Source organism: Oncorhynchus clarkii, chromosome 5 (assembly GCF_045791955.1).
Source record: "Oncorhynchus clarkii lewisi isolate Uvic-CL-2024 chromosome 5, UVic_Ocla_1.0, whole genome shotgun sequence".
Lineage (NCBI taxonomy): Eukaryota > Metazoa > Chordata > Actinopteri > Salmoniformes > Salmonidae > Oncorhynchus > Oncorhynchus clarkii.
Window position 1 is genome coordinate 28,581,206 of NC_092151.1, and position 23,662 is coordinate 28,604,867.

At 42.5% G+C, this 23,662-nt stretch overlaps 3 protein-coding genes across 15 annotated transcripts; 2 read left to right on the forward strand and 1 right to left on the reverse strand.

The window, feature by feature from the left end:
• The first annotated feature begins 3,819 nt into the window (after positions 1–3,819).
• LOC139409671 (hydroxycarboxylic acid receptor 2-) lies at positions 3,820–4,713 on the forward strand. The gene has a single exon (XM_071155087.1). The coding sequence runs from the start codon at positions 3,820–3,822 to the stop codon at positions 4,711–4,713; it is 894 nt and encodes a 297-aa protein (XP_071011188.1).
• A 523-nt stretch (positions 4,714–5,236) lies between these two features.
• Positions 5,237–8,080, reverse strand: LOC139409943 (zinc finger protein 723-like). The gene is made up of 2 exons (XM_071155351.1): positions 7,748–8,080; positions 5,237–7,490 (listed from the first exon to the last, which is right to left on the reverse strand). Exons 1-2 carry the CDS (start codon positions 7,944–7,946, stop codon positions 5,896–5,898), a joined length of 1,794 nt encoding a protein of 597 aa, XP_071011452.1. The 5' UTR covers positions 7,947–8,080; the 3' UTR covers positions 5,237–5,895.
• Positions 8,081–8,801: 721 nt separating this feature from the next.
• LOC139408622 (PH and SEC7 domain-containing protein 4-like) lies at positions 8,802–22,850 on the forward strand. 13 transcript variants are annotated; one of them, XM_071152716.1, is made up of 16 exons: positions 8,802–8,930; positions 9,023–9,171; positions 10,294–10,388; positions 12,256–12,947; positions 13,270–13,348; positions 16,487–17,783; positions 17,962–18,042; positions 18,172–18,343; positions 18,477–18,566; positions 18,691–18,734; positions 18,942–19,114; positions 19,313–19,383; positions 19,528–19,673; positions 20,064–20,208; positions 20,469–20,615; positions 20,727–22,850. In XM_071152716.1, the coding sequence occupies exons 4-16, from the start codon at positions 12,411–12,413 to the stop codon at positions 21,009–21,011; spliced, it is 3,267 nt and encodes a 1,088-aa protein (XP_071008817.1). In that variant the 5' UTR covers positions 8,802–8,930; positions 9,023–9,171; positions 10,294–10,388; positions 12,256–12,410; the 3' UTR covers positions 21,012–22,850. The 13 variants fall into 13 exon arrangements, with proteins under 13 accessions (XP_071008817.1, XP_071008816.1, XP_071008819.1 ...); XM_071152715.1 differs by having other exon boundaries at positions 12,390–12,947; XM_071152718.1 differs by having other exon boundaries at positions 8,802–8,899; positions 9,111–9,171.
• Positions 22,851–23,662: the final 812 nt, after the last annotated feature.

Genomic DNA, 23,662 nt, shown 5'->3' on the forward strand with positions numbered 1-23,662 from the left:
TTGTAGTTGGAACCTGGGTTAAATTTCGAAATCGGAAACATCTATCAAAGAGCCATGTCGATGCAATGTTTACATTATGGGAACAACGTAGTCTCAAACAATGTTTACATTATGGGAACAACGTAGTCTCAAACAATGTTTACATTATGGGAACAACGTAGTCTCAAACAATGTTTACATTATGGGAACAACGTAGTCTCAAACAATGTTTACATTATGGGAACAACGTAGTCTCAAACAATGTTTGCCAGTGCGGGGTGTCTATGGAAAATCTAGAATCTTAAAACTGCTGGTACACAAATGTCTGGATGTAAGTATGTCAGTGAGGAAGAGAACAGGTATTCCATGAGATGTGATGTGTTTCTCCTGCATGGTGGAGAGAATGAGGCCTGGTTGTGTGAGGTCTGTCTAGAGAGAGATTGACTGATACATCCTCATCTGATACACTTTGTTCCCCTTCTATTGTATAACTCCTTGTGTCTGTTGTTGCTTGTTAATAGCACTATTAAATAATCACACACATATACACTAGCACTGAAAGATTCTGACTGATTTTGTTTCCAAATTGTCCATTCTCATCAAATATAAAAGTCACTAGTGCCAAGTTGATAGACAGGTTGAGATGAATAACCTTTGATTGTGTGTTATTGTAACAGGAGGGATGAGGAGGAGGTCTATCAATAATAATATCATTGAGAATATTAGGCACCACTTCCAGATTGCTAGAAGCTATATAGTCAACTCTCAGATAGAGATCTTTGTATCTTCTCTGTTGAGAATCAATGACAGATCAATGACACCCATTGAAGTTGAGTAGGGGGCTCTTGCCTCACAGATAACCATCCGATTAGGAAATGTCCCACTACGTTCTCACTGTGTGACATAATTCATCTAATATTCATTTTGTACCCTTGGATTTTATTAGGTCAGATCCAGTGGAGGAGATTTTAATAAGGAATATAATTATGTTTGTCCTGGGCATATAATTCTCAGGAAAAACTTGATTGGAATTGGTGTAATGTCTTGCCAAAGTTTTAGAAATGGTGAGACAGCGGGGTTTATTCATTAGAGACATGAGTTTAAAATATATTATATATGTAATACCTATAGAGCAAATTAACAATGAACATATGACATTCACATTTTTTATTGCTCTACATTTCACCAGCTTGAAACACAACAACAACAACCATGAACATTCCTAATTAATTACGATTATCTTAGAGTCCACTGATTCCACTTGAAGCATGAATTCCCACTAATTAAAAGGGCACCCAAAGCAGCAACAACTAAGCATATTGAGTCAGAGACTCCAAGGGCAGTTTTCCTCTGCTCTTCATCTCTCTCTCAGAGACTAACTAAACAGAATGGCAATGGCATCCCAGGGGCATCATGTCGTCTGCATGACTGACTGCTGCATGGTGGGGTCGTGACTTTTACACTACGTACTGTCTGTGGGATAGGAGAAGCATGAAAACAATGTCTGGCATTATGTGTTCTTCAATTATGTGATTTCAGGATGTCACTTTTCTCTAAGATACTTGCAAGAGAAAGGGATTTAAGCATCTCCTTTAAACCTATCAGTTTCATTGCTGTCATTTTCATCAAAATTGGCAATCTAATGAGACATTTCCTGAAACTGATAACTGAAATTACAAGGAAATTACATGAAACAAAATCAGAATGGAATAATTCAAATGTATATGACATTTGAATGTGGGGACATTTAAGTGAACTTTGGTTAGATATTTTGTCTGTTGATAAAAACAGAACCTGGTCTTGTGGCTGCAGGTGGAGCTCAAAGCCCCGGGCTGAAAGTGGCACGTGTCTGGGAGTCTTCCCTTATATGAGCAAAATATGTCCTGTATGAACATAGAACTAATGTAGACACAACCTTGGATTCAGTCACGATGAACAAACCTGGGTTGTCTTTGGACAGATGCTGTGGCGAGTTGTAACCATTAACCAAGATAAACACACAAAGTTATACAGAAGTTATAACCATATTCACCCCCAAAAAATCTGACAGAAACAAATCAGACATACAAATTAGTAAAGGAATCAGGTGAATCCTTCTGGACTGGATCCAGTTGAGTTGATTGACTGTCATTGGATGAAAAGTTTATTCAAATGCTTTAAAGATAACCACCAATATGTGGCATCATAGTGAAGTGTCATTTAATTACAATTTATCATTGAAAAAAGCTTCCTTCATTTGTGTAGGTGTCTTTATTTCTCTAAGTTACGGTTCTTCCATAATTGTATGAAAATGAAGAAAGAACAATCTGTGCTCTGTAATTTGAGAGGTCATCTGAAAGGTCAAACGAACTCTTTATGAGATCCGTTTCTGACATTAAGAGTAGGCTATTAGGAGCTATTCTATATATCTGTACAGATAACATGCCAAACAGCACATGCAGGCTATGCATCAAGGAGCCTTTTTCGCCAATGAAGCCAAACACAAAATCCTCACTGCCAATGTACTGTGTACACCACTGACAGTCATCACGGCTCACGGATCACAAAATAATGCATGTCATGCCCATGTAACAGATTACCCTTTGTTACACTGAATTTCAGAAGTGATCTTCTGGATTGTTACATCAGTTGTTTACCACCAAATTTCCGTCAGGCTCCAATGGCGTGTTGCATCATTGCCAATCAGTGTGAATGGCAATGGCTTCTCACGACACATTCTCCAAACAAACCAATGGAACCATTGTACCCACACCTCTCTTTAAATGTAGGATTATGACTATATTTATTATACTATAACTGTTTAATAAATGACAAAACAGTACTGTTACATAGTGTTTTAGCCATGCAAATGGCTTAGTGATGTGTGTACAGTGAGTTAACGGCCAAGCGTGCTATGGATGCCAGGGGAAACATTTTCCAGGTTTCCACACCCTTATCTTCATGTGGTGATTGGAGCGTCAGGATCCCCGTAGTGTTGGGTCATCGGTGAGGGGGTCTTCTCTACACCTTATTTTGAGGTGAGGGCTCAGTCCATACTCACACACTCACAGATGAACACAGATGAAGAATTAAGGAGGATGAGCAACAGTGGAGACACCACAGAGCAGACACCATTCACTGCAACACAGAGCTGAACCAGCTGAAGACATACTGTTCCTTCAAACCAAAAGCCCTGTAACCAGTAAGTCTGTCTCTTTATTTTGCATAGACTGGGAGGTTCTCTCCATTCAAATGTTTTATTACCAAAAGCCCTGTAACCAGTAAGTCTGTCTCTTTGTTTTGTATATACTGGGAGTTTCTGTCCATTCAAATATTTTCAGAAACCATCAATGGGCTTCTTATCAGTCGAGCTCCAGGTCAAGTGTCCAGAATGTAGACTATTATTAGAACAGAACAGAAGAACCAAAGTTTTAATTTATATTGTCAAGCATAGTATATGAGTCTGGGCTTTAGCTACCGTACATAGGAATATCTCCTAGGAAACAGAGTACATACGGCAAGTCTCAGTCTTTAGTACGTGCCTAGAAACTAAAACGGGATGTACTCACAGGTTACGTTTAAACAGTGGTACATATTACAAACATGTGGCAAGGGGAATATATCAGACAACTAGATTCTGGAATTAGGTAACACGATTTCTTTTTTAAGACAGATATTAAGTCATGTTGATGTTCTTCAGTGGGTAAAGAGAAAAATTAAGATGCTACAGGAAAGGTTGTTTTAAGTGTCAAACTAGCTGTTAAGGAAGTTGTGCTAAATCTGACAAGTTTGTATTATTTGTTTGTCCAGATATAGAGTTCTTGTCCGGTGTCCACCGAGTCTCCCACTAGTCCAGTCATCATGGAGGTGTTCTTCAACTCGTCTTTGCTCTTCATCTCACACAAACCATTAAACTCCAGCATAGGGGACAAGACTGTATATGAGCAGTGTGACGGCATGCCAGCCGTTCTTCTCTTCTACCTGGTGCTGCAGTTCATCAACATGTTCTTGGGGATCCCAGCCAACGTCATGGTGCTGTGGCTCCTGCACAAGAACAAGAGTGACTCCACCACCTCGGACATCTTCATTCTGCACCTGGCCATCCTGGACACCTTCTTCTGCCTCATCCCCCCTCTGGAGCTGGCCAACATCGTCTACCTGACCACCAGCAACACCTGGTACGTGCTGCGCTTCTTCTACGGCGTCAAGGACTCCTCTCCACTCTTCCTGTCCTGCATCTGCCTGGACCGCTACATGGCCGTGCTCCACCCAATCACCTTCACAGAGCTCAAGGACCGCAGCCACCGGCCCGTGCTTGCCGCCGTCGTGTGGATTGTCACGCTGGCCTACTCCACCGCCAAGTGCGTGGGCAACATTGTGAACTTTGACAAGGTCTTCACAGTCATGATCCTGGCAGCATTCGCCTTCATGGTATTCTGTAATGTCGCCATCCTATGGGCCCTGAGGCAGTCTGGGCCGGGCCGTGACGAGATGCACCCTGTCAAGAAGAGAGCCTTTAAAATGGTCCTCATCATATTGGCAATCATTCTTTTGAACTACTTCCCTCCCGTGGCTCTGTTCCCCTTCCAGCAATACTTCTCCCCAGATGTATTCCAGTGCTACATCCACTACATTGCCTTTGGCTTCATGGACATTAGCAGCAGTATCCAACCTGTGCTTTACCTGTCAAAAGAGAAAATACTACCACAGAAACCTGGCTGCTGCTGTACCAGAAATACAGCCAACTCAGGATGATCCCTCAACACACATACTGTACTGGTAGAAGTCTGGTTATTATGGTGGGAAGTAGTTTTGGTCCAAAACGGACAATGTGAGGACACAAGATGTTGGTAGACTACTAGTAGACAACTATTCTCAGATTTAAGGTGAAACTAAATTAGCATATGGGCAAAATGTTTTTTTTAAACTTTCTTTATATCTTTGTTTTTACTTACTTCATGCTGCATATATGGGGATGGAAATGCCTTCGAGAAAATAAGCCTATCTAGAAAGTAAATGCAATAAAATGTTGAGCATACTCAGTTCTTTTGACATGTGTTTGTATGCCGATGTCATTTCATGTTACTTCTGTTGTATCAAAGGTGTGTAATGAATTAGTAACACAAATATTAACACATACTCTATCATGTCTTCGAGGATTATGCATTTGGTTGTCTGTATACCAACTGATTTGAATGCTGGTGTCAGAATGATAAAAGGTAAAAAATAAATTGTAGAAATAAATACAACACTGTAGATAGAAACTTAGGAATGGAGGTATTTGGTTTTGATAAATTATTTTTAATTTCGACTAACAGCAGAATATATTCCATATTAAGGATAGATCCTCAGTAACAAGTCAAATTTTATGTATCATTTACCACAATACATCGGCCAATTAATTACACTTTGAATAATAAATAATTTCGAAAGTTTGGCATCATTCTTACCAAAATAATCCAATATTCTACCATAACATTCATGTCTTAAAAGTATGGCTCCTAAAACCATTAACTGTGAAAATTAGTGACATGTTCATAGATTAAATAAAATGGTTCGTCTCTAGGTAAAAGCCATTGCAGCCAATCATTATTTACACCTTGCACAGCCTAAAATGCATGACACTCTTTTAAAGAAAATCAACATTTTGTTGATCGAGAATATGCCTTAAAATCTATATACAGTGTTAGAAAATAACATTACCGCTTTATACATAGAAAGTCTAACACAAATGACAATCATTACCATACTTCATTACTGGCAAGAATGGCTCTTAGGCTACATACACTCAAAGCTGTTTCCTGTCCTACTACTTGGGGATATCTAAGCTTGAGTTCTTGTGAAATTCAGCAGTGTTTCTACAACGTACTGATACATCAACATTAAATAGCCATATAGAGTGCACTGTAACACATACAGTAACATGACATAACAGTCTTAGTCTTCAGTCTTTATTTCCAGGTTATGGGGAACATCAGTCCCACTGGTACTGCTCTCATTCTCCTCAGTCCTCAGCTCCTCGGTCCTCAGCTCCTCAGCTCCATGAGTCTTCTGGTGCTTTTTGAGGGATGACTGGTCGGTGTAGGTCTTCCCACACTGGTCACAAGGGTAGACCTTCTCCTTGGTGTGGACCTGTTCGTGTCTCTTCAGATGGCCAGACCTACTGAAGCTCTTCCCACAGTAAGAGCAGCTGAAGAGTTTCTCCCCTGTATGAGTCCTCAGGTGCAGCTTGAGGCTGCTCGCCACACTGAACCCCTTACCACACTCTGAGCATGTGTACGGTTTCTCTCCTGTGTGCATCCGCTTGTGTATGGTGAGGTGGCCTGCCTGGCTGAAGGTCTTCTCACACAGGTCACAATGGTACGGCCTCTCCCCTGTATGAATCCTGTAATGTGTTTTCAAGTCCCCCATACCATTGAACCTCTTGCCACACTGTACACAGCAGTAAGGCTTCTCACCAGTGTGGATTCTTTGGTGTATCCTCAGGTTACCTGCGTTGCTGAAGGTTTTGGCGCACACAGTGCAACTGTATGGCCTCTCTCCTGTGTGAGTTCGTAAATGGACTTTAAGCTGGTTGTGTTCACTGAAGCGTTTACCACAGTGTGGGCAGCAGTATGGTCTCTCTCCCGTATGAACACGCTTGTGTATCCTGAGCTGGCCCGGGTGACCGTAGTTCTTACCACAGAGGTCGCAGCTGAACGGTCTCTCTCCCGTGTGAGTGCGTTTGTGGGACTTGAGCAGGTCTGCTCGGCCAAAGCGTTTGCCGCAGTAGTTGCAGCAGTGGGCCTTCTCGCCACTATGAGTCCTCAGGTGGATGTTGAGGGATTGCACTCGACTAAATGTCTTCTCACACTGGGTGCAGTTGTAGAAGCCTTGTGCGTTTTTAGAGGACTCTGCAGAGTTCAAAGTGGGTAAAATATCCTCCCCACTCATCCCAGCAGGGTTAGATCCCATGTCAGGGTAGTATGTCAGGAAGGGGTCTTCTTCTGGTTCAGCCTCTCCAGTTACATTGTGACACAGCCTTCCCTCTGACTCAACAAAATGGCCGCACTCGTCTCCCATCTCCATGTGACTGTCAGACACTATGGTGACTTTGACGTCACTGTCGCTGTCTCTAGAGTCCACATCTGTGTCCAGTGGTGACTGAAGGTGTTCATCATACTCTTCAGGAATGATGTAATTCACCTCAGCACTCTCTGTCTTAATTTGCTTAGAAGCCAGGTTGAGAGGAGACGGGGGCTTTGAGAGGTCTATGGCGTAGTCATCCTCCATATCAGGTTCTGTCTTTATGTTTTTGAACATTAAGGCAGAAACGTTTTGGAGGCATTCTGGTTCCTGCTGAGTTGCTGCATCTGTAAAAGAGACAGACCCTCTGCTCTGAGGCATTTTGTCCTTCTGCTGTCTCCTGGAGCTCCTTCGCTCATCACCCTGTGTTTTGATTGGCTTCTGGGATTGGCCAACAACTGAATGTCTGGAACAGGTCTTCCTTGACAAGTCAGGGAGGTGAACAGCATCCTGGTTACTTCCAGGGTCTGTGCAAAACAAAACACATGTTTAAGTTTTTTTTTTTTAAAGTAAACTGTTATCCATGGTTTCAATGGGTGCCTGGAAAAGGACATGTAAACATGCAACAGAGTGAGAGTCAGCTTGGCTCGGTGGCCATATTGAGGGCGGCTTGTACCTCAAGTTTGGACAACAAAGGACAGTTAGGCCTACCTCGTCATTATGCAACCAGGTGTGCATCGATAGATGCACACATTTTTAAAACAACTGTGCATTATGTACATACCCTTAACTATCGAATCCTTGTTGTCTTGATCGTGCAACCTTTGTCTAAGATCTTCATTCTCAGTTTCAATTCTTTGTAATTTACCCTTGTACTCAGACAATGTCTGGTCCACTGATTCCAATATGTCACTCACTGTGGCTTTAAAAATCTCATTCAGAGACGACTCCAAGAATACTTTTAAATCTTTTGACTTGGCCATAGTTTGCTAATAAATAGCATACAAATAAACGATAAACATATTTTAAAACCTTCTAAACTATCTTACAAGATGGGTGTGTATGATGTTGCTGCCGTGTACGGAACAAAGCGAACCAGTAAACGTCGCGTGAAAGTGACGTCCCTTTCCTTCGTTTCGTTGTTCTCTTTCCGTAGTGCCTTTTTACCGCCTCCGCAGTTTAGGAGTACGCATAGCATGTGTGTTGGCCGTCAATTCAAGCGTAGTAGCCACCTGGCAGGTAAAGGTACGTTTAATGTTCATTAATATGACATGCATTTAGTGCATTCTGTCGATGGGAGCTTGTAGGGGGTTGTTTGGTGATTTGACACGTGTTTACTGTTCAAGTAGCTAGTGTTCAAGAAGCATAGATCCAAGTTATACTACTTGTCACAACAACTAGCTCTTCATGTGGTGTCCTACTGTATGTAGTGCTACAAAACAACATCATTTAGGAAGTCAACACATGTAAAGTGCTTGTTTACCTTTATTGTTATTTTGAGGTTTACATGGAACAATCCTTATGAAAAAACTGAGGGAATGTTGTCTTGTAACAGCGTCTTCTTCCTCTGTAAGTAGACCTGGGGAATAGGGTCCAATGGCTTACATCGTTATTTGCTTAAAAGAATACCTGCTGTGTTCTGAGGCTCTACGAGTTCACTCCCTTGTGTCAGTCTGAGTTTCAGGAATGAAGTTCAGACACTCCCCTAACCTGTGTGGGTGCCTTTAGGCTGTGGGCAGAGGCCCAATGCTCTCAGGTGTCTTTGTGCGCTTTCTCTGACTGCCAATCACAATGTGCCTTTTCTTCCTTTTTGTTGCCTCTTTCAGCTCTCTCATTCCACTCCTCCTTCCCCTTCCCCTGTCTTTCCCAGGCATATCCGTGTTGCAGATGAGCAGAGAGTGGCGGAAGTCTGGGATCTGTTGCCTGGAGATGAGAGGTATCTGTCACAGAGGAGTGGATCAGGACTTGTGAGTTGCATGCGTCCTCTCTCTGTGACACCCCAGGCTAGCGCTGTCTGAGAGAGGCTGTAAGACTTGTTTGTTGTGGGTCTGTGTTGCAGCACCCAGATTGACAAGTCACTGGAGGGATTACGCCGTGTGCTGTAAGCCGTCTATCTACATGGCAATAAAGAGTTTTTTCCCCCCCAGACTGACTTAAAGCCCTACTAGCTAACTGATCATATGATACCCCTTGAGAAAGCTTGAAAGGGTAAGTCGATATCCAAGTTTACTATGAAATTGGAAAGTGTTACTCTGTGAAACCTTGGTCGTTTTTAGGGACACTCTGGGGCGGCAGGGTAGCCTAGTGGTTAGAGCGTTGGACTAGTAACCAGAAGGTTGCAAGTTCAAATCCCCGATTTCCCCTGTTGTTCTGCCCCTGAACAGGCAGTTAACCCACTGTTCCTAGGCTGTCATTGAAAATAAGAATTTGTTCTTAACTGACTTGCCTAGTTAAATAAAGGTAAAATATATATATTTTTTTTACTTTGTAGCTCTAACTGTGTAATGTATTTTCGTTTTTAATGACAACAGTAGTGCTTATTATCTAGAGTTTTTCCACACATGAGTAATATACTGTATTTTAACCATGTTAGTCTGTTGGTATATATGGTTTCATTCAAGTTTGTGGTTTGATTTCTGCATATTTTTATGTGTCATGTAGCGGCTTTGGTTGTGTTGTTTAAGAGTCAATGTGGTTACAATCAGTTTGGAATCTCACTCTGATAGCCTGTGGGCTGCTTCAACACCTCTAGACTAGAGTTTCATGCAAAGTGTATGCTAATACAACGGTCCACTGGTAGGGGATACCAACAGATCCACATAATTTCTGGGACATCCACAAGTTCATGTAATGGTTCATCAGCTGTGCTAAACCTTTGCCATTGTCTTCTTGTCGCTATTCCTTATACTTTCATTCCCTAATTTGGCTAAAATCTCTGTTTTATCAATTCACGTTTATTCCTCAACTTTAAAAATCTGAAATCTTAATCGCCAGCATCATTCAAATCTAAGTACACAGATTAGTGTTGTTATTACACCAAACAATAGATAGGCCTATATTGTGCCTGCAAGGGACTAATTAGATTTCAAGTGGAACCCATGACCTCCTGAATAGCTTCAAATATTATACCTAAGGAAAGTTGATTACTGTAAAGTGTTTTGTCCAGACTCCAATGTAAGAGTAAAAGAGTTGGTACAATACGTGTGGGTCTTTATACAATCTCAATGATCTGAAAATCTCAATCGCAAAAATTCAGTGAGGAACTATGCGGTGCAGAAAGAACGTGTCCATTGATCATTCTAACTTTCTTCCACTCTTTGGTATTGGTAGATGCAGCGCCAGCCCAGCAGCCTGACAGGAAATGAGAAATGAGCACCCAAACAGGAAGTGTGGCCAAGCATTGTCCCGGATGTCGGTTGTGTGACGTGAGTAGACTATTGAAGAAAAGACTGAGAGAGTGACAGAGAGAAATGGAGTGAAAGTTTAAAATGGAGGGAATAGGTGTCTAGTATTTGAAAAATTTCCACATGAACCTACTTTTTATGACAGCGCAATTCTGAAGACTTGAGGCTTAAAATGAGGCTTCACATGAATCGTTACCAAAATGCTGTGTTTAAATCAGATAGTGTCCTTGGTATGGATCAACAACATACTACTGTATATCTTCACTGATATTTTCAGGGTCTGTCCATGGACAGTGACATACATTTACGTACATGACATGAATGTACATTGCGATAGCTCAGGTTCATGGTTAGCAGTAGACATGAATATTCATGGCATCTGTTCACACCCCAACCCTCTGGCTCTCAATCTCTCTCTCTATCTTTGCTCTCCACCTTTTCTCTCTCTCCCTCTCTCATTCGGAGAGAATACTCTTCTGTGGTCAGGAAGTAAATGCGCCTCTTTAATGTTTCAACAAAAGTCATTGCAAGGCGCGTCTGCCATGCCACGCCAAAAGAGAGTGCAGTAAACAGGGTTAATAAAATAAATTAACAGTGTTGGGTATACAGAAGTGAATGGTGAGTGTTGGCTTACGTTTTAATATGTTTTAGAGGCTCTTGGTTTGTTTGTCACTGAACCATGGCTGTTTGTGTGTGAGAGTGACATGAACCGCAACAGGTCTACATTTAGGGATTTTGTCTTTCTGTCAATTTAAGGAATGTTAATCTCACACCATAGTCCAGTTTTAGAAATTGTATACAATTTACTAATTTAAATGTCTTACTGTAAGAGTCTCAATATATTAGTCAGGTAGACAGTATTGGTGAGTAGATTTTAGACATGAGGCAGCAGACTGGTATTTTCTCTTGGATGTACTGCACATGTTTAGATAGGCTTTCCTTTCATAGCTGCGCATAATATATATACCGTACCAGTCAAAAGTTTGGACACACTTACTCATTCAAGGGTTTTTCTTTATTTTTACTATTTTCTACATTGTAGAATAATAGTGAAGACATCAAAACTATGAAATAACACATATGGAATCATGTCGTAACCAAAAAGGTGTTAAACAAATCAAAATATATTTTATATTTGAGATATTTCAAAGTAGCCACCCTTTGACTTGATGACAGCTTTGCAAACTCTTGCCATTCTCTCAACTAGTTTCATGAGGAATGCTTTTCCAACAGTCTTGAAAGAGTTCCCACATATGCTGAGCACTTGTTGGCTGCTTTTCTTTCACTCTGTGGTCCAACTCATTCCTAACCATCTCAATTGGTTTGAGGTCGGGTGATTGTGGAGGCCAGGTCATCTGATGCAGCACTCCATCACTCTCCTTCTTGGTCAAATAGCCCTTACCTCTCAACAGTTTTCTTAGTATTAGCCTATCTAGTAATTTCATAATCACCCATGTTTGGTAGCCTATGCTGTTTGAGGCAACACTTTCTGGCCATGGCCATGGTTGTTCATGCGGTGGTCACAATATATCACTGATCAAATGTTCTCATGAGGTTCTCAAAGATTTTGTTACAGGGACAGACCTTTTTTCATGCAAATTTTTTTTGTATACAGCGTTTGATAATTGAAATATCAGCCCCAACTTCTAGAGTTGCTTTTTTCTTTCTGAAGGCTAATCTGGGACAATTCTGGGGACAGCTCTAGACAGGGACAGGCCACCAAAATCAGGTACTCTCCCTGGAAATTGGGGACGTCTGGTCACCCTACTCTACAAAAACTACTTTGGGAATTTATGAACAAGGAGTCAGTAGTTACTCTGGGGTTTGGATTCATGTGTGTTGTGTACCGGTAGTCATTTTGTTGTACATTAATGTTCTTGCTTACTAGGGCAGCACCCGAAGCTGTAACCAACCACAGGAGTCTACCATGACAGCATCATTGTGACCTAATTCCGAGATGGATAACCTGCCCTGCACAGAGTAATGAGACTGAACTAAGCTGAACCGTATCTCTCTGCTTAGGACTGAGTGAAGAGAGAGGTTATGGAGGAGGCTATGGTGTGCTCTCCTCTCCCAGACCTCAAGCAGCCAAACAGCCAGATATGCACCTCCTTGGAGCTCCTACCACCGAGCAGGCCCCTGGAGGAGGCTATTCGGTGGGGAGAGATGGAGAAGCAGGTGAATGAGGCCGACAGGGAGAAAGAGGACAACTCTCCTCAAACTGGAAGGATCTCTGAGGAGCCAGAGGAGCATTGGGACTCCATGACTTTACCCGTGTACCCCATTACCTGTCCCAGTGTCCTTCTGTCCTTTGCCACAGTGCAGTGGGACATGCCTGACCTTTCCCCTGACACACCCTTCCCCATGACTGACAATAGCTTGGCCGATGAGCTGGATTCCAGTGGAGCAGCCAGTCTGGACTGGACTGTGAACCCGCTGTCCCTTCACCACCACCACCAACAGCAGCAGCATCAATCCTGTGTGACAGTGATAAACATAGAGCTGTCTGTCCAGGAGAAGACAGAGAAGCACAATAGACCGGAACAGCAGTTGCCTCTGGACAGTGAAAACTCCCATCCGGTACGTCAGCCCAACAGGGAGGGACTGTGGTTTTGTGTCTGTTTGAGATGATAGCATTGGGTACAATGTGTGTGCGTGTGTGTGTTTGTCTGTCTGCGAGAGTGCAAGAGGAAGATCATATTTAGAGTGATAAATACCAATACTTCTGTGTTCATAGATACCAGTATTTAAGTTTCAGTCATAGGCGGAGAAGAGGTGGATGGAATATATACCGTTATACGTATCAGTCATCTGAGACCCAGGTCCCCTCTGTCTGAGTGCTGATCATCCCACGTCTTACTTAATCACAAGTTCTCCCCGGCCCGATGTTTATTGTTGACAGCTGCTGTTGCAATTCCAGGCATGTGACACACCGAGCCCAGATGTGGAGGCTTCAGCACAACAGCTATTTGAGGAACATGGTGAGTGCAGGCCCTAGTCATTGTTCACAAGCAAATCACAGGCTAACTCTTATGTTAGCAACGGTCATCGAAATTGTTAAAAGGTAAAAAAAAAAAAAATTGATTCTATTAAATGCATGAGTTGGACAATAGATGAGGATGCTCAAACTTATAGAATTAAAAAAATCCTAGCTTATATAACATTGTACTGGCACTGACAAAGAATGAAAGAAGTTTAGGCATTTTGGTGGGAATTCAGGTATTCAATTTATAGTAGAATTTAACTTTTTTTATGCACTCACATATAGAAATGTTTTCTTATATCAGTTTAAAAAAATGCATTGTGATAAAATAAAGAAAACTATATGTGCCTCATTTGCATATACAGTACATTCGGAAAGTATTCAGACCACTTTACTTTTTTAAAACATTTTGTTACGTTACATCCTTATTTAAAAATAGATTTTCCTCATCAATCTACACACTATACCCCATAATGACAAAGCAAAAACAAGTTTTTAGACATTTTTGCAAATGTATTAAAAATAAAAAACTGAAATATCACATTTACATAAGTATTCAGACCTTATACTCAGTGCTTTGTTGAAGCACCTTTGGCAGCGATTACAGCCTTGAGTCTTCTTGGGTATTGCGCTACAAGCTTGGCACACTTGTATTCGGGGAGTTTCTCCCATTCTTTTCTGCAGATCCTTGAAGAGCTCTGTCAGGTTGGATGGGGAGCATCTCGCTGCACTGCTATTTTCAGGTCTCACCAGAGATGTTCGATCGGGTTCAAGTCCGGGCTCTGGCTGGGCCACTCAAGGAAATTCAGAAACTTGTCCCTGAAGCCACTTCTGTGTTGTCTTGGCTGTGTGCTTAGGGTTGTTGTCCTGTTGGAAGGTGAACCTTCTCCCTAGTCTGAGGTACTGAGTGTTCTGGAGCAGGTTTCCATCAATGGTCTCTCTGTACTTTGCTCCGTTCATCTTTTCCTCAATCCTGACTAGTCTACCAATCCCCGCCGCTGAAAAACATCCCCACAGCATGATGCTGCCACCACCATGCTTCACCGTAGGATGGTGCCAGGTTTTCTCCAGACATGATGCTTGGCATTCAGGCTAAATCTTGGTTTCATCAGACTAGAGAATTTTGTTTCTCATGGTCTGAGAGTCTTTAGGTGCCTTTTGGCAAACTCCAAGTGGGCTGTCATGTGCCTTTTACTGAGGAATGGCTTCCGTCTAGCCACTCTACCATAAAGGCCTGATTGGTGGAGTTCTGCAGAGATGATTGTTCTTCTGGAAGGTTCTCCCATCTCCACAGAGCAACTATGGAGCTCTGTCAGAGTGACCATCGGGTTCTTGGTCACCTCCCTGACCAAGGCCCTTCTCCCCCGATTGCTCAGTTTGGGCAGGCGGCCAGCTCTAGGAAGAGTCTTGGTGGTTCCAAACTTCTTCCATTTAAGAATGATGGAGGCCACTGTGTTCTTGGGGACCTTCAATGCTGCCAACATTATTCCATTTTAAAGTAAGGCTTTAACATAACATTGTGCCAGCAGAATACCAGCCTGCATCTCACTGCTGGCTTGCTTCTGAAGCTAAGCAGGGTTGGTCCTGGTCGGTCCCTGGATGGGAGACCAAATCTTGCTGGAAGTGGTGTTGGAACTCCAATAGGATCCACTCTTTCCTCTGGTCTACAGAAAATATCCCAATGCTCTGTGTAGGGTGCTGTCTTTCGGATGGGATATTTTACGGGTGTCCTGACTCTCTGTGGCCACTAAAGTTCCCATGGCACATATCGTAAGAGTAGGAGTGTTAACCCTGGTGTCCTGGCTAAATTCCCAATCTGGCCCTCATACCATCATGGTAACCTAATCATACCCAGCTTACAATTGGCTCATTCATCCTCTCCCCTGTAACTATTCCCCAGGTTGTTGCTGTAAATGAGAATGTGTTCTCCGTCAACTTATCTGGTTAATTCAATTTAAAAAATAACAAGTGTGGAAAAAGTGAAGCGTCTGAATACTTTCCGAATGCACTGTATCCACTATTTGCATAAATTACTAAATGAATATAAAGGGGTGGAACAGGGCTGCAACCACTAAAAACTTGCCCTGTCACTAGTCTTATACCTGTCACTAGTCTTATACCTGTCACTAGTCTTATACCTGTCACTAGACTTATACCTGTCACTAGACTTATACCTGTCACTAGTCTTATACCTGTCACTAGTCTTATACCTGTCACTAGACTTATACCTGTCACTAGACTTATACCTGTCACTAGACTTATACCTGTCACTAGACTTATGCCTGTCACTAGACTTATACCTGTCACTAGACTTATACCTGTTAATAGGCTTATACCTGTGGCTAGACTGCCTCATGAATTATTCATTACTGTTGTTGTCATGTAACCTTGCCTAATTCAACAAGTGTGTCAAGAGAAGGATACTATGCAATTTAAAATAAAAAACTCCTGGCTCTAGATTACACCTATCAATACATACTTTACATTATTTGTGAAATCAGACAAAATTTAATAATCCAAGTTTTCATTTTTGGAAATTGCTTTAGAGCATCTAATTTGAAAAAATCAACACCCCTTCAAAATCAAGTTATTTTTTTCCTCTTTCCTGTGACGAGACGGTGTGTGTGAGACGGTGTGTTAAGTCTCAGATGAAGCATTGTTTCAGATACAGCGGAAAGCCAATGTAATCCATTGAGCTCATTTCAGCCATTACCAGAGTGTGTTTGATGGGTAATTACCAAAGTTTCCGCAGTCGTTACGTTAAGAGAAAAAAACAATGGCACAAGCAAGAGTAGGAAAGAGTCACCTGAGTAAAATGAAAGCAATCAATCCAGCAAGATGAGTTAAGTGACAAGTGGATTTTGCACCCCCTAAACACAGGAAATATATGGCTGAAAAGGAGAGATCCTTAGGTGGGCAGGGCATGTGCGTTGCCACTTATATTAGCACACAGCTTGCATTTTTCCAAACACTGATCATTCCAACCCAATTTGAATGTTGTACAGTTTATTGAACAATTTTTGACATATTCTGATAGATGCTACCATTTGAAATGCTTTTGACTTCTCGTGCCACTTTTACTTCATAAAGTACCGAGTGACTTGGTCAATGTTAATATGGGTATCTCTGTGTTCAGACTCTCTTTCAGAAAGCTCTCCGCGGCAGGAGACAGAGAAAGAGATGGGACAGCCTGTGACAGAAGATACTATCCCACCCTCTGACAGAGCTCCTAGCCCTGTACAGACAGGAGAGTCAGAGACGGGGCAGGATAGTGAGAGTCTAGACTCTGTACTGGGAGAGGAACAGGAACAGACTAGCAGAGTGCTAACAATAACGATCAATTCAGAGCAAGGATCAAGTTCTGCGAACTATGAGGAGAAGGAACAGGCTGTAACGAATTTAGTTTATAATGGAGATTGTGACGAGCAGACAGAACAGACCGAGCAGTCAGAGGGGAGGGAACAGTCAGATAGGGAGGGGGAATCCGAGACTATAGAACTTGTAGAGCACCTGTTTGAGCCAGCTGAACTGAAAGAACAGTCAGAACTCACAGAGAAGTCTGAACACACTTGGCAGTCAGAGCCTAACCACACAAAACAGAGTGAATACAAAGACAACACCGAGACAACAGAGCAGCCAGAAGAGTCTGAGCAACTTGTAGAGTCCGACCAGGTAGAGCATTCAAATCAGTCAGGGGAGGAAGAACAGCAAACTAAAGAGACCCGTTTACAACAGGCAGAACAATCAGACAAGATAGACCAGTCAGAGTCAGAGCAGACAGAATGTTTAGAATCAAAACAATTGCAACAGACACAAAATTCTCAACAAACAGTGCACTCAGAGCAGACAGAATTTTCAGTGCAGACGGAACCACAGACAGAACCATCACGGGAGATGGAACACTCAGAAGATTCTGAGCAGTCAAAACAATCAGGGGAGACAGAACAGACGGAACAGTCAAGGGATTCTGACCAGTCAAAACAATCAGGGGAGACGGAACAGTCAGAGCAGACGGAACAGTCAGATCAGACAGATAACAAACCAGTACATTCAAAGCAGTTAGATCTATGTTTCCATTGTACAGAGGAACTTGAACAGTCAGACCATACAGAAGAACAGAAACAGTCAGAGATTGAACAGCCAGCGCAGACTGAACTGACTGAGTTGACAGAAGAGGATGCGCAGACAGAGCATTCCAAGCAGGTAGAAGAATTGGAACCAAAAGAGTATAAAGAGGATTCATGTTTGCCGCCTAGGGAAGGAAGTTTAGAGCAACTGGAGTCTCAGGTACAGCAAACAGAGGCCTCAGAACCAGTGGTGGTCCATATGAATGGTGGAGTTTTGGACAGGGAGAAGGCCTGCAGGATGGCTGAAAGACTCTACAGGCTGGATGGGATCCACAAGACAGATGTGGTTAAACACCTAGACAAAGAGTAAGAACTAAAGGCTGCAAAACATGGAGTGACCAAACATTACATTACATGGTTCTTATGCAGTAGTAACTATCAGGGTAATGATCTAGTAAGTACGTTCAGAGTTTCTTTCGCAGAAGGTGTCACCTTGAATCATGCACTTGACCTGTCCTTGTTTCCCTGCTCCTCTCTAATTCAGCAATGGCTTTAGCCAAGCTGTTGGGCAGGAGTACCTCAAGTTCTTTGACTTCACCGGTCAGAGTCTAGACCAAGGCCTGAGGTAAGTCCTTCACACGTCCTAATGAGATTTCTCCTAGTTCACTATAATAGTAACAAGTAATGTTCTTAAATTATCATATTCCGTTGATAAATCATTCTCTACTTCCTCTATTTTGCCCTCCTCTCCCAGGTCTTTCCTGAGGGTGGTGGTGCTGATCGGTGAGACCCAGGAGAGAGAGCGAGTACTGCAGCATTTCTCCTGCCGCTTCCAGCAGTGCAACCCTCACACCTTCTCCTCTTCAGGAGAAGTACTCACACTCACCTGTGCTGTGATGCTTCTGAACTCTGATCTGCATGGACAGGTGAGTCCCCACTGCAGTGATGAAATACTGTGACAAACATGTAGATATTTAGGCCTTTCACTGTAAGGAAATGGTTGTGTGGGTTGTGGGATATGTACACATTTAAACATAATGTTTTTGTGTCTGTCCTCAGAATGTGGGTAAAGCCATGTCTGTGTCCAGCTTCGTGTCCAACCTGGATGGGATGAATGAGGGTGAGAACTTCAGCAAGGAGCTGTTAAAGGTAAGATTACACTCCTCATTCTACACCTACTCAATATTTCAGTAGAGACTGTTAAGTGTCCTTATGTAAGACTTAAGTGTCCTTCCAGTGTCCTTCTTTCAGTGTCCTCTTGTCTCTTTCTCAGGCTCTCTACAACACCATTAAGAATGAGCCTCTGGAATGGGCAGTGTAAGTAGTCTGACTTAAGAACAAGGAAATGGGTATCATTATTCTAAATTATTTACCACCAGCTGTTCAGTATCACAGTATTCTGTTACTTTCCCCAATAGATTTTGATTTTGTTTCACTTCTCACCTTTCATATTTTAATTCTTCTTTTATTTAATCCCCATTGCTTCTTCATTTCTCCCCTCATCTCTCTATATGCCCTGTGCAGTGATGAGAAGGAACTGAAGAGCTCCATGCTGTTGGTGGAGGACGCTAAAGAGGATGCACCCTTGCGCTCCAAGAGCAACCCGTTCCAAGATGTGCCTCATGACAAGAAGGCCACAGTGTTCAAACAGGGCTTTCTCAAACGCAAGGCCCACGCTGACATCGATGGCAAACGCAGTTAGTTAGATTGTGACACTGTTAGCACAAAAACATAGGAACTAAAATGTCAGGGCAATAAACCATGTACAAGAGCATCATAGTGTTTTGATTAATCTTTTGGTGATTCATCAGTCTGACTAAATTATTTAGTGTGTAAGTGTGTTTGAGAAGCATCCTTTGACCTCAGGAGTGATGTAATGTAACTGTGTGTGACAGCTCCTTGGGGGAAGAGAAGCTGGAAGACCTTCTATGGAGTGCTGAAGGGAATGGTCCTCTACTTACAGAAGGTTAGTCTCCTCCTCTTTCTTGTCAACTCCTCCTTTTCCATACTTACCATTGAACAGCCTCTTGATAATGTCCAGGATGCCTTTCACACTAACCCCTCACTGCTAGTTACCTTGTCCACCCCCCCCCCCCCCCCCCCTCCCCAGGATGAGTATAATATGGAGTGGCAGAGTACAGAGGAGGTGGTCAGTGTGCACCATGCCCTGGCAGAGCAGGCAGCAGACTACACTAAGAGACCACATGTCTTCCGTCTGCAGACTGCCGACTGGAGGGTCTTCCTCTTCCAGGCCTCGTGAGTCTAGTGTGTGTGTGTGTGTGTGTGTGTGTGTGTGTGTGTGTGTGTGTGTGTGTGTGTGTGTGTGTGTGTGTGTGTGTGTGTGTGTGTGTGTGTGTGTGTGTGTGTGTGTGTGTGTGTGTGTGTGTGTGTGGTAGTGTCAAAGAGAGACAAGAACTATATCTATGTAGTATTGGAATTGTGAATGTACGTTTGTTATACATGAGACTAATGTGTTTGATGGTGTGAAGGAACAAACAAATGAATCAGGATGCAACAGTCCGGTAATCCCATGACTTTGCCTTTAATTCACATGATATGTTCTTATACAGTATATAAAACTAATATTAGACATAGGTTAACTAATACAGTATATTCTATGTACATGGACTCATTGTCGTCCTTCAGCTCCACAGCAGAGATGAGTTCATGGATCAGCCGTATTAACCTGGTGTCAGCCCTGCACTCTTCTCCTCCCTTCCCTGCTGCTGTGGGCTCTCAGAGGAGGTTCTGCAGACCCATTCTGCCTGCCTCCCAGTCTGCTCACACACTGGTACTGTACTCACCACACACTTTCACACTCTTGGTTCACTCCCCATAGTCCCTGTCTCTTTGTTTTCTAATCTAATGCATTGTTTTCATCTTTGTAAATTGTGATATTTAGTGGTCTAGTAGTACGTTGAGACTGTTATGTACTATAGTTGTGCTGAGGCAAGTCGGTTCATCTGATCCTAGATCTGTGGTTAGGGACACCTTGTACCTAGTGTGTTGTGAGCCTGTTCACTGAGCCTGGCTCTCTGCTGCCCCCTGCAGGAGAGACAGCTGCAGTCCCATGCTCGCATGCTGCTGTCCTTCCAGGAGGACCTGGCCTACCTGCAGCAGAGTCTCCCTGAGAGCCGCAAGGCCAAGGCCAAGGAGCTGGAGGAACACCGTGTCAGAGAGGAGTACCTGCAGCATGAGGTGTGTGAGAGGACGATGAGTCTGCGTGGTGTGTGGGTATGGGTTTGTGTGTGAGTATGTTCTTGTTTGGTCTTTAACTCACAGTCCCTCTCACCCCACCTCTCCCTACAGAAATGTCGCTACGAGGCCTACATCCAGATGCTGGAGGTCTGGAAGGGTTTGAATCAGTCAGTCGACACTGAGGTGGGAACCAGCGAGCTCAGCCTGTTTGACAGAGCTGTGTGTAAGGACACAGTGGATGAAAAGGGAGAGGAGGGAACCCTGAAGAAGTCCCACTCCAGCCCCTCCCTGGATGTGGAGATGGCCTTACCCCACGTGGTCAAAGTCAAACGCAACATCTCGGAAAGACGGACCTATCGCAAGATCGTCATACCTCGACGCAACCGGGACATATGAGAAAAGGTGCCCAAAAGGGATTAAAATATGACTCTTACATTAGTTTTTAAAGGGCTCCTTTGAGGACATAGACACAATGTGTTACTTCTAAGCACTGTCCTTTTCGTTTTCATTTTCAGCAAGAAGGCAAAAGTCATCAAAAGAGAATGAATCAATCTCAGGGATCTTGCTTGTGTCCTTTTCTTTGTTATATTTGCTTTACATAAAAGTATTTAATTAATATTTGTGCACTTTCTATTGAACAAAATGAATTAAATCTCAGAAGTCAATGCTCCCTGCTGAGACAGGTCAAGAATAGTGATAATGTTTGTCTCTGAATGATTTCATTCCCTTTAAAATGCACATGAACATACCTACACCTCTGAATTTCCTGTGATATGTTGAGATTCGTGTTTATTTCTATTAGAAATGTGTCTCTGCAGTTACAAAATGTTACTTGTCTGCGCCATATGGTCTATGTATGCAGTGCGCAATTATAACCTCAAGAGGGTGCTATACAACAGCATATTACACATGAAGGCATGTACAGTTTGAAAAACCATCAAAATTATGTCAATATGCTCATTTTAGTTCTTGTATCTTTTATGTAATTTTATATAAACATATTTGGATTGCATCTCCATGAAAGACTAACACTACCATAATATTACACTATAAGTATCACAATTATTTTCTGAGAACAGAGAAGTTTATGACAGTTAATCTATTTCAATCCCAATTAGCCTTTTTGAGTTTAGTTCAGTTATCCATCCCGATTCATTGAGCCGGCCAGTCACATATCCCCTTGTGGTAATAGGAATGGCATAAAGGGAATTAATAGCAGACAAAGACAACTTTTTGATCTCTCTTGGTGGCACATGGAGGAGTTCTGGGCCGTTTTGTCCTCTTTCAGAGTGACATCTTCAGCCGCGGTCAACCTGGAGTGTCTCAATAAAGAACAGGATGTTTCAGAAGACCCCCACATTGCTCCTTAATGTCACTGTTGTAGATGACACACAGGAATGTGATGTGACAGTAAGGAACACAGTTAGGGGTACAGACAATACAGATGGGGCTAACCTTCTCTCACTGGGCTGGTCTCTTCAGGATCAAGATTGGTAGCTTTAACAGGAACATACGTACATGCATAAATAAATGATACATTCATCATTTTATTGGGAACCAACTACTAGGGCCCAGAGTTTTTCTTGTTCAGGTCACTTGGTAAGGATAAAGGAGGGACCCTTCTTATGAGACATGGGTTCATCAAATATGTCATTTTATGATATTGCTGATACAGGACCTGGGTTAATGTGATAATGCTTATGTGTATGTATTTTCTGTGAAAATATTTCCTATTCCTTTATTTTAATAACAACAGACTATTAAGATGAAGTCAGACTCTAAAGATGTGGATGATTGATTGAGCAAATGATTGGCAGGAGCATCAGGCCATGGCAATGCTCCAGGTGTGTCTGCCTGATAAACTGAAAAGACGCCATCTTGGAAAACCTTCATGTTATTGGTCTGTTGTACATGAATTGTAACAGTAGGAGAAATCCAAAATCCTGCTGTTCTGGACCAATGTTAACCTGTTAAACACATGAGACCTCATTTATCAATCATACATAGGCACAAATCTAGGTGTAAATCATGGGTGGGATTATTTCGACGCAAAGAGTGAGATTTATCAATATGACTGGTTGATTGAGAGTGTGCATAGATTTACACACAGCCATGACCATGCATACGCACAGGGCCAGTGGTGGAATAAGGGAACTCCTTGTCAAGAGTAGAATTGGGAAAATGTATGTTGAAAATGTGTGAAATTGTGAGAGTAATAATTAAATAAATGTTCGATTTCATAGTATTTCCATTGTGAATTCATGCAAAATATCTTGACATGCTGTAGCCTATAATTTGACCACATCAGTGCATTTATTACGATAATCCATATAAAGTAGTCATTTGTTAAATTAGAGGTACGTGTGAAAGTGAAGTTATTGTTGAAATACTATAGAAGACAGATAATGGGAAATGGAATGAGGAATGGCTTGCTCCGTTTGAAGATTTGGCCCACGCTGCATTTCTCAGAGAGCACGTTTTTAGAGACAGGTGGGACTTTTTCTGCAGAAAGTACAGATTGGATCATCCGATATCATGTCTCAAAACCAATGTTATAGGATTTTTGAGGATTTAAGACCTACTTTAAAAAGACAAACACATGCTATTCCGGTTCACATCCAAGTCTTATCTGCCAAACTAACCCTGATTCAGATGACCACCCTATCCATGCTAGGAGACATAATTTATAGGTCGACAGGTAAGGGTGCTCTCAAGCGGCTAGATATCCTTTACCATTCGGCCATCAGATTTGCCACCAAAGCTCCTTATAGGACACATCACTGCACTCTATACTCCTCTGTAAACTGGTCATCTCTGTATACCCGTCGCAAGACCCACTGGTTGGTGCTTATTTATAAAACCCTCTTAGGCCTCACTCCCCCCTATCTGAGATATCTACTGCAGCCCTCATCCTCCACATACAACACTCGTTCTGCCAGTCACATTCTATTAAAGGTCCACAAAGCGCACACATCCCTGGGTCGCTCCTCTTTTCAGTTTGCTTCAGCTAATGACTGGAACGAGCTGCAAAAAACACTCAAACTGGA

Coding starts and splice junctions, on each gene's coding strand:
- LOC139409671 (XM_071155087.1), top strand. CDS start 3,820: ATGGAGGTGTTCTTCAACTCGTCTTTGCTCTTCATCTCACACAAACCA.
- LOC139409943 (XM_071155351.1), bottom strand. CDS start 7,946: ATGGCCAAGTCAAAAGATTTAAAAGTATTCTTGGAGTCGTCTCTGAAT. Junction 7,491..7,747: donor CAAGGATTCGATAGTTAAGG/GTATGTACATAA, acceptor TGTTTTGCACAG/ACCCTGGAAGTAACCAGGAT.
- LOC139408622 (XM_071152716.1), top strand. CDS start 12,411: ATGGAGGAGGCTATGGTGTGCTCTCCTCTCCCAGACCTCAAGCAGCCA. Junction 18,344..18,476: donor ACTCTGATCTGCATGGACAG/GTGAGTCCCCAC, acceptor GTCTGTCCTCAG/AATGTGGGTAAAGCCATGTC. Junction 19,674..20,063: donor GTCTTCCTCTTCCAGGCCTC/GTGAGTCTAGTG, acceptor GTCGTCCTTCAG/CTCCACAGCAGAGATGAGTT.